Source organism: Pseudoliparis swirei, chromosome 5, assembly GCF_029220125.1.
Source record: "Pseudoliparis swirei isolate HS2019 ecotype Mariana Trench chromosome 5, NWPU_hadal_v1, whole genome shotgun sequence".
Classification (NCBI taxonomy): Eukaryota; Metazoa; Chordata; class Actinopteri; order Perciformes; family Liparidae; genus Pseudoliparis; species Pseudoliparis swirei.
Window position 1 is genome coordinate 8,934,508 of NC_079392.1, and position 10,262 is coordinate 8,944,769.

General features: G+C 38.4%; 1 protein-coding gene across 1 annotated transcript; it reads left to right on the plus strand.

The window, feature by feature from the left end:
• The first annotated feature begins 1,890 nt into the window (after nt 1-1,890).
• LOC130194384 (NAD-dependent protein deacylase sirtuin-5A, mitochondrial-like) lies at nt 1,891-8,806 on the plus strand. The gene is given in 9 exon segments (XM_056415378.1): nt 1,891-1,972; nt 4,254-4,369; nt 4,506-4,639; nt 5,664-5,893; nt 6,466-6,549; nt 7,580-7,633; nt 7,732-7,855; nt 8,165-8,280; nt 8,394-8,806. Coding segments are annotated over 8 exon segments (1,002 nt in total). The 5' UTR covers nt 1,891-1,972; nt 4,254-4,266; the 3' UTR covers nt 8,551-8,806.
• The last annotated feature ends 1,456 nt before the right edge of the window (nt 8,807-10,262 follow it).

A 10,262-nucleotide genomic window follows, 5' to 3' on the forward strand; every position in this document is an offset into this window, starting at 1 on the left:
GAGAGAGAGAGAGAGAGAGAGAGAGAGAGAGAGAGAGAGAGAGAGAGAGAGAGAGAGAGAAGCTTGTTCCTTTCTTTTCTTGTAAGTCAAGTTCTAACTGCACGTTAAGAACTCAGTGGCCAAATGAAAAGCAATGGCTCACAGTCACACCAATCACACCATTAAACCGATGCTCTCCATGCTTTCCTCGAAGAGAATTGGCACAATTATACACTCAAAGAAATGACTCATTGGATGAACTCAATTACATTGTTGGCAGGTTTTCCATCCAATAATTAAATGCAACTCTAACTCAAATTTAGCACATCAGTGCAATACAATGTAATTAAGTTAGTCCAACTCATTTCTATCAAATACATCTAAAATAAAATAAACGATATTCATTAAATTAAATTAATTTGTGTTTGTCCAACTCAAAATATAAACTAACTAACTAAATATGCAAACTCCACACAGAAGGAAAGCCCCGACTGGGAATTGAACCCACAGACCTTTGGCTTTGAGGCGACGGTGCTAGCCACTACACCACCGTACAGCCCTGAAAGTGACTTCACCTTGTAAACAACTGATTTGCAGCTGGCGCATGCGCAAAGGGTAGTCCTCAATGAAACACATTTATTTTGAGTTGATATGCACACCATCTAACTTAAATAAATCTAATAAATGAAAGAATTCATACATTTTGTGTTCCACCCATTAAATATAAATATCTATTTTTGTAATTGATTTATTTAAATGTATCAAACAATATTTAAATGTGTCACCTCGAAGAAGGGCTTGAATCGTTTTTGTGAGTGTAACCTAAATAAATCTAATAAATGAAAGTATTCATACATTTTGTGTTACACCCATTCAAAATAAATATCTTCGTTTTGTAATTGATTTATTTAAATGTATCAAACAATATTTAAATGTGTCACCTCTAAAGGGCTTGAATCGTTTTTTTTAGTGTGTGTGTGTGTGTGTGTCTTGGCTGCTGCTGCACTGCAATTCCTCATGGGACTACTAAAGTAATCAATCAGTCTATCAATCTATCTCAGGCTACACAGAGTTCCGAGTAAAACATCACAATATATGGCTTTAACTGTGTGCTTCATACTCGATTAAGCCAATTCTGGCCTCTGGTGGAGGAAGGAAAATAAAAATGAATTTCAATGGGTTCAATGATGCAATATTATTCCAATAAGAAAGAATAACAGAAGGACTGTAAAGTGAATTTAATTATTGACAGCTATGCATATTGACGAATTGTAACTACATAAGTGGAGCCACTGTACTTAATTAAAATGTTCATAGGAACTTTACTTTGAGTATTTCAATTTCCGGGTAATATTGTACTTTTACTCGAGTACATTTGTTTTATTAGTTTATATTATTCAGTTTAACAATACAAAATACTCTCAAAAAATAAATGATGTGACATAGGTTCAGATAAGAAATTCATAAGCCACTTGGCAATATTCACGTAAAAACTAAGCCCCACCATTAGCAGGTGCACCAATAATTTACCTATTAATGCATTCATAATTCTAATAAATAATTATACAAACATTATTCCGAACAATTACAATTACTTAAAACAGAGTTTGGGAAAACAAGTACTTTGTCTCCAACGTGTGGCTATATATGTAAACAAGAAAATAAGGCAGCCCATCAAACAAATCCAAAGTGTGGTTGTGTAGTTCGTTGTTATGAACAAAAACCTTTCAAAAGAACAATACTCTGTATTTCCTAACCGCGGTGATGTCTCTTATGGGGCCAGTGCTGCATGAATACACATACAGTAACAATACCACTGAAGTAAAACGGCGCCCCCTGCTGGTGACACCTAGATTTTGGGACGGTTGTTATTTACCTCGCTGGCTCTCCTCATAGGCTCACTGTCTCATACCGACCTCAGCAGCTGAGCTGGTGAGAGACAGTAAACACAGACCGAGTTCCTGTTTCCTTCAGCTGATGGTCCAGGCTTCGGGTAACGTTACCTCTTTATTGAGCGTTAGAGAACCACAAATCTAGCGAAATATCCCACAACTATTCACACGTCCATGGGCGTGCCGCGTTCACGGTCTTCACAACGTAATGGGACGCTTCGGTGCTGTTTCTCTGGATCCCAGCGCTCACTTTTTAGTGAGCTAGCTAACGACAGACCTAGTCAGAGCCAACTATGATCAATGGAAGCAGAAACAACATCGTAATATGACGGTTTTACCAAATTATTCACACAAATGTCCTTGCTTATGTCGTATTTGACAACTAAAATGAAGTCCCCAGTGAACACGGTCGCTAAACGAACCGAAACACGGGCTAGCTCTGAGCTTGTTTATGTTTACTCGCGTGACCGTTTGGCTCTATAACGCCACGCCGAGGTTCCTGAGAACACATGCCACATGCGCCCCATGCATACCTGCAAACTTGTCACCTTTCGGCGAAATTCGCCGTTTTGAAATCAAAATAGGTCATCCACGTGAATAGTGTGGATCCGAAGAGTTTTTTGTTTTGGGTAGGTGGGGTGTAAATTGGACGGCCGGCGTTTATGAGATTGGAGTGAGACACGGAGATTATGCGATGTGGTGCTCTTCGCAATAACACATCTTTGATGGGACAAGTCGAAGGAACAGGCTCATGGAACAGAGTTATGGAACAGAATCATGGAACAGAATCATGGAACAGAATCATGGAACAGGCTCAAAGCTTAGCAGGGCACACAAGTTTAAAAAAAGGAAGTTGGTTCATGAATGACTTTAACCATATTATACAGGACTGTCTCAGAAAATTAGAATATTGTGATGAAGTTCTTTATTTTCTGTAATGCAATTTTAAAAAACAAAAATGTCATGCATTCTGGATTCATTACAAATTAACTGAAATATTGCAAGCCTTTTATTCTGATTTATTGCTGATTATGGCTTACAGCTTAAGAAAACTCAAATATCCTATCTCTAAATATTAGAATATCATGAAAAAGTATACTAGTAGGGTATTAAACAAATCACTTGAATTGTCTAATTAACTCGAAACACCTGCAAGGGTTTCCTGAGCCTTGACAAACACTCAGCTGTTATAAATCTTTTTTTTAACTTGGTCTGAGGAAATATTAAAATTTTATGAGATAGGATTTTAGAGTTTTCTTAAGCTGTAAGCCATAATCAGCAATATTAAAATAATAAAAGGCTTGCAATATTTCAGTTGATTTGTAATGAATCCAGAATGCATGACATTTTTGTTTTTTTAATTGCATTACAGAAAATAAAGAACTTTATCACAATATTCTAATTTTCTGAGACAGTCCTGTATATAGCCTAATGATAATGTAAAGTTGTTATAACTATTATTAAGGCCCGATCACTGAATTATTCAGTGGACCTTTTTTCTTAAAATGTTTATTATTATTTAGATTTGCAGTCAGAACAAAGACTGTAGTTATAAAAGCTTTGAGGTATCATCAAACAACGTGCATGTGGTGTGGAGAAAAAAGAAGGAAAAAAGTCACCTGCACCCCCCCCCCCCTCCCCCCGTTGTTTGTCACCTTTTACACCCCTTATGAGTTTGCAGGAATGGCCCCATGTGACATCTTATATCTTAAGGTTTCTTTAAAAATGAATCTGTTGGTCTTCAGTGACTTTGGGTTTAGTTGCAGTTAGTTGGTGAATAGCTGTCATGGTTATGATGGTTTAAGTGGTGTAGCTGTAGTGTACTATTCTGAATGTGGGCACCTTGGGCACAATATTAATTTTTTCTTTTGTTAGTTTACCTGTGTTGATCAGTAAATTGTCAATAAATGCAACATATTATTGCTCTTAAAGCCTTATCTTTTCGTTTCGTTTAGCATCACTGCTATGATAACAGATTGAATGCTATTGTTTGTTTAAAATAGATACTATAAGCAAATATTGTATTATAAAAGATAAAAAAACAGCCAAGCTGGAAGAAACCCTTTATTTGGCCATTTTGACGACACATACCTCTGGTTTAAAGTCATTTTCAGATTACATCTGCGCAACCAACACATTTCTTTTCTCAAGTTTTCCAAGTTGTCATTGGTTCATCCAAACAAAGATCACAGACCTTTTTAAAGTTTAATGTGTTATCTCCAATTCTTCGCTCATTTTTTAAGAACCTGACTTATAATTAAATGAAGCAAAATAGCTTTGTGTGCAAATATCTTAATTGTAACTACAAAAAATAAAGCGGTGATGGGAAGCATAAAACTGAATTGTTTCCATTTTGAAGAATGTCGTATTTTTCTTCCCTAGTATCTGAAACCCAATGATTGTGCGCCAGCTCCCATGTAGAGGATTCATAAACTCTCACCTGCATGCCAACCTGAGAAGGCCTCAGGGAAGCCAAGACATGGCCAGACCCAGTTCAGGTAGTCTCCTTTCTTTCGTCACTGCTGCTGTTATTTCCTTATCCCAATGAGCACATATTACCGTAGTCATCCACAAATTCTCGGGCCTTCATTAGTGTCATTTTGTGTATGTGTAAATCGGCCTGTTTATTTGCAGACTTCGCAGCACTCAGGGAGATCTTCTCCAAGGCCAAGAATATAGCCATCGTCACCGGAGCAGGGGTGAGTGCAGAGAGTGGAGTCCCCACCTTCAGAGGAGCAGGAGGCTACTGGAGAAAATGGCAAGCACAGGTATGCAAGGATATTGTCATACTGTGATGTATGACACGGAGAAGTGTTTCTGCTACTCACCCTCCCTCTTTTATTAAATTGGGGTAGAAACACCTGACCGTATAATGCAATTCAATCCGACAGCACTAAAAACAATTATTGAGAGAAAAGACTTCTCTAAAATGGTTTCAACAAAAAATGTAACACTTTAACCTTGGAAGGTAGGATTCATTCTTGGACTGTTGTTTTAGACCGCATTAGATTAATCTTCGTGGACCTAATAAACTGGCAACTAAGCATATTCTACAGTGTTTTAATTGTAAGTTTCTGCCGCTTATCTGAGTCACGCTGGCAGCAAGCTAAGCAAAGTAGTCCAGATGTCCCTCTCCCTGCAACATTTTCCAGCTCCTCAAGGATCCAGAGGCGTTCCCAAGCCAGATGAGATGTATGATATATGATCTCACCAGTCGTTTCATTTATTAAACAAATATGTGAACAACTATTTCCCAATGCTTTTATTCTTATTGCAGCTGACAGCACACATAAGCATATGACACAATTTCTGTCATCAGTTTATACAGATCAATCTATCACTCTTTAATGTGAAAAACTGCAAGACGGCATATAAAAAAAAAATGACTGTACTTTTCTGAGAGTCATAAAGCAGCATTAATCTTTCTCAAGGGAAACATCTTTGTCCGAGAGAGGGCTTAAAGAAAACTTAACAAATAACTATTGAGTCCTCGTCAGCTGGAAGAGTCTGTTCATGCATCTCAGTCCCTCCGAAAACTTTTCTTTGGCAAAAAAAAAGTTCTTACTCAAAGAAGAAACTACAAATTCCTAATTCTTCATTGCGTTTCTGAAGCTCAGTTGTGCACAGCCCTGTGCAGTCTGTGCTCTTCTTCTGTGAACAATTTTGGAGTTTATTTAACCCCAGTTCAACAGCAAAAAAGAGCTTAATGCTAAAAATGTCCTGGGGAACTTTTAAATCAGCACTGTGTTTATCTCAGTATTCATTATAATTTCTCACGCTTTCATCTTTCAGAAACTTGCCACCCCAGAGGCCTTCTCCAGGAATCCCTCGCGTGTTTGGGAGTTTTACCATTACCGACGCGAGGTCATGCTCACAAAAAACCCCAACCCGGCCCACCTGGCCATCGCAGAGTGTGAGGAGCGACTGAGTAAACAGGGACGCACGGTGACAGTCATCACTCAAAATATTGACGAGCTCCACCGCCGCGCCGGATCCCAAAACATCCTGGAAATCCACGGCAAGTAGACTGCACTGAATGCCAGCATAGACCTATACATGTACTCCTAACTGTTCTTGTGCTCGACAAAGAAGTATGTTTTCAAGCCATAATGGCAAACTTTTCCAGCTTCTACATTTTGAAGATGTTCTACTCTTCCTTGTTGGTCAGACTGAACAGGAAATTCGATGGCATTGCATGTAATGTTAGGAAACTATGATAGGCACATATCACTATAATTAGACATTCGACAGGCCATAATAATTGATTGAGAGAATAATTATCTGTCCTTCCATCTGCACACTTATTTTATTTTTTACTACTGATCAATTTTCAATAGTTGATTAATTAGTTAGTCTATAAGATGTTAAACCAATTAAAAATGAATTGTGTGTGTGTGTGTATGTGTGCATCTCCAGACTAGAGAAGATGGGACTTGGCATTTTGGCAATATTTGGCATTTTTATTTGCTATGTTCCACAAAACAATGAATCAATTGATAGAATAGTTGTTAATTAATATTCTGTCCACCGACTAATCACTTGACTATTTGTTACAGCACTAATCTATTATCTCTGCTATTGTTAATCCAGGAAGTCTGTTTAAAACACGCTGTATGAGCTGTGGTCATGAAGTGGACAATTACAAGAGCCCCATCTGTGCCGCTCTGGAGGGCAAAGGGTGAGAGCTTCATGTTGGGTGAATAGGACGGTTTCATCTCGATAATGTGACGTTATGGCCAAATAAGGGAAGCATGTGGAGGAATATACTAAAAGAAAGGAATTCTGATCAACAACAGCTCACGAAGAACACTGGCAGGAAAACATGCCGCCCAAACGAATGCAAACATGAACTGTGCCGACAAAATGTGTTTTAAGCATACACACACAACAACAACAACACAACAACAACACAACATACAATGTAAATGTGTTAGAAGAGATATTGATCATATTCATTTTGGCACAAAATGCCAGAAAAAGAATCCTGTTTCTGTCTCCTGAGCTGCAGCTAAGTGACACCCGATGACGCAGCGACGAGCAAAAGCTGTGACCAAACTGAAATGTCACTCCGTCACTGATCTGACTTTTGTTTTTTTTAATAGCTGAAATGTTTCACTAATGAACTTATTCACCACTGTGGACAAAATGACGGACATCCTTTGCTAAAATTAAACATGAGTATCAGAATCCTAAATGTTCAAACTGATCTGACCAGACTGTTAACGGTAGTACTGATCACATCTACAGTCTTATGTGAAGATATAAATGATATAAATATCTCGCTGCCAAATAAAATCATTTAGTGGACGACGCACATTTACTATGGTTTACTTTTCCGGGTAATCTAATATTCTAGTCATTGTATTTAAAGTATATATTTTTACTTAATTGAATTATCTTAGTCTTATTCAAAAACACAAATTAATCATATTGAAGACAGATGTAAAGTTGGCAATGTTCGCAAAACCTATTAAATTAACTTGTTTATGCCAGTTTTAGCCATGTAATTAATATATATATATATACATATATATACATACATACATACATATATTTCTATATTATATTTATACATCAGATAGGGACTATCTACCATTATTTAATTGCATGGATTAATAAGAAATGTGCTTTGGAAGAATTTTAAGTGTATTCGGGTGTGATTGTCCATTTTAGTGTCACCTAACGTCTCTGACCAAACTGCCCCTCAGAGCTCCAGACCCAGACACAGATGATGCTCAGATCCCTGTTCAGCAGCTGCCCAGGTGAGTCACACACGCTCATGTTCATTTAGTGCAGTGCTCTTTTCAAATAAGGACATTTGTTTTGACAAAGTGTCTGTGTGTGTTTGTGTGTGTTTCAGGTGTGAGCAACAAGGCTGTCATGGTCTCCTGAGACCAGCTGTGGTTTGGTTTGGAGAGACTCTGGACTCCGGCATCCTCACCCGCGCAGAGAAAGTATTGGACAGCTGTGACCTCTGCCTGGTGGTGCGTGTGTGTCTCTGTGTGTGTGTGTGAGTTGTGTGTGTGTTTGTGTGTCTGTTTTATTTCCATCTTGATTAAATTTTTTATAAATGTTAATGCTATTTCTCACAAAACATGAAAAGTTCCATTGCATTTGAAGTATGTTATTTAGTACTGTATAAATGTAAATAATGATGCATTGACATTATCACTATTGTACTAAACAAATACATAAATCGTATATTATTACAGAATATGTGAAATTGGATTTGCGTTAATGTCAAGGTTATTCACTCATTTATTTACATTTTCAAGTAAAATCTCCCTCCGCAGGTCGGCACGTCGTCCATCGTGTATCCAGCGGCCATGTTTGCTCCTCAGGTGGCAGCCAGAGGTGTCCCCGTAGCCGAATTCAACATGGAGGACACACCGGCCACCATGCGCTTCAAGTACGTGTCATTTCACCACCGCACACTTTCGGTACAATGTGCATCGTTAATCATCCCAAGTGTGCGTCACGTTTTACAGCACGGACAACATCCCTGTTCTCTTTGTGTTTCAGGTTCCACTTCCACGGCCCCTGTGGGACCACGTTACCCCCCGCGCTGGCACGCCACGAGACCGAACACGCATGAGTCCCGGACGTCGGCTGCACACGGACCAGACTGTCGAACACTGGAGGACTTTATTGGTGCAAATACCAAACAATAATGGGTTGAATGTAATGAACAGGTTTATAAAAAGTAGGGTATTAACGATATCATTTCTGTGATTTAATGTTTTTTCAACGTGGACGACGTAACATTGGAGCGGCTGTCATGTCAGATCACACCAGTGCTGTTTGCTGACTGCTGCAACGGCCACATTTTCATAATTGAGAGACTTGTCCAGAAGCCATTGCAACATATTAACTGTGCTCTATCTAAAAAGTATTGCTGAAAAAGACAGTGACACAAATAAATATGATTGACTGTGGATTAAGCATGATCACGTACAGGCCCACTTTATCACTTATGCATTGAGGGATAAAGTGAGTGTCTGATTGTCAGGCAGAAGGGGGCAGTGGTTAGCTACTGCCGTGTTGACTACCTCCAGATGGGAGAGAAAATAGATTCCTTCCACAGGACCTCTGGGCTCTGTGCTGTGTGTGTGTATATTTTGAATTCAGTGTTGTGTGAATTTATGGACCGTGATGAATACTGTGTATGAAGCCTTCCAGTGGGCATGAGTGAGCCAGTGACTGTGCATTCCCGCAGCCAGCCAGTCAGGAGGAGACGAGGGATTTGTTACATGTACAGGACTGTCTCAGAAAATTAGAATATTGTGATAAAGTTCTTTATTTTCTGTAATGCAATTAAAAAAACACAAAAATGTCATGCATTCTGGATTCATCAAAATCAAACTTAATATTATTGCAAGCCTTTTATTCTTTTAATATTGCTGATTATGGCTTTAAATAAAAAATCAAAATCCTATCTCATAAAAAATAATATTTCCTCGACCCAAAAAAAAAAAAGATTTATAACAGCTGAGTGTTTGTCAAGGCTCAGGAAACCCTTGCAGGTGTTCGAGTTAGATTTGCAATTCAAGTTTTTTGTTTGTTTATACCTACTTCTTCATTTTATTCATGATATTTAGAGATAGGATATTTGAGTTTATGAGTTTTTAAACCATCATCATACCATAAAAATAAATAAAAAAGAATGTAATCTTTTCCAGAATCAGTGAATTTGTTTATTTACTTGCATTTGTTTATTTAATTAAATTACAGAATATTTCTCAAAATTTCCTGTATATTAAGGCTCGCAGATGATTGAAGCAGCACATTTGTGTGGAATGAATTCATCCTTGTGTAAGCTGAAGAGTGTCCCTGCAGAGCGTCCACAGATCCGTGCATGTGTGTCTCGAGAATAATTGGAATGAACAGGCTGAATCAGAAAGGATCAACCTTTAATACTAGCAGCGCGTGGTGGTGGAGAAGTGTGTATTGATTGTACAGCAGGTGCTTTTCTCTGCTTTGGCTAAAGGTGGGATTGAGCCTGACACTTAAATGCTTGGCCATAACCCCCCCCCCCCCCCCCCTTCTATTGTCTCAACATCAACACACACTGACATGCCAAGTCTAGTACTGCATTCTTGTGCATTACCTCGCTGTCCTTGACGACAGCTAAGTACCGCTGGTTGGGAATCACTGTAGTTACTCGGGACTGTAAGGATTGACCACAGTTGAACAAAATAGAAATTGTCATTTGGTAAAAATAAAATAAAAAGGAGAACACTAAACACAGCATTAGGAAATTAATGCAATGATCTGCATGTATTTTGTATTTTCGATGCCACAAAAAACAAAACATGACTAGCGACGATAGGAAGACCGACTGCACAGGACCAGTAGTGGAAGAAGTCCTCGGATCTTTTACTTAAATAGCAA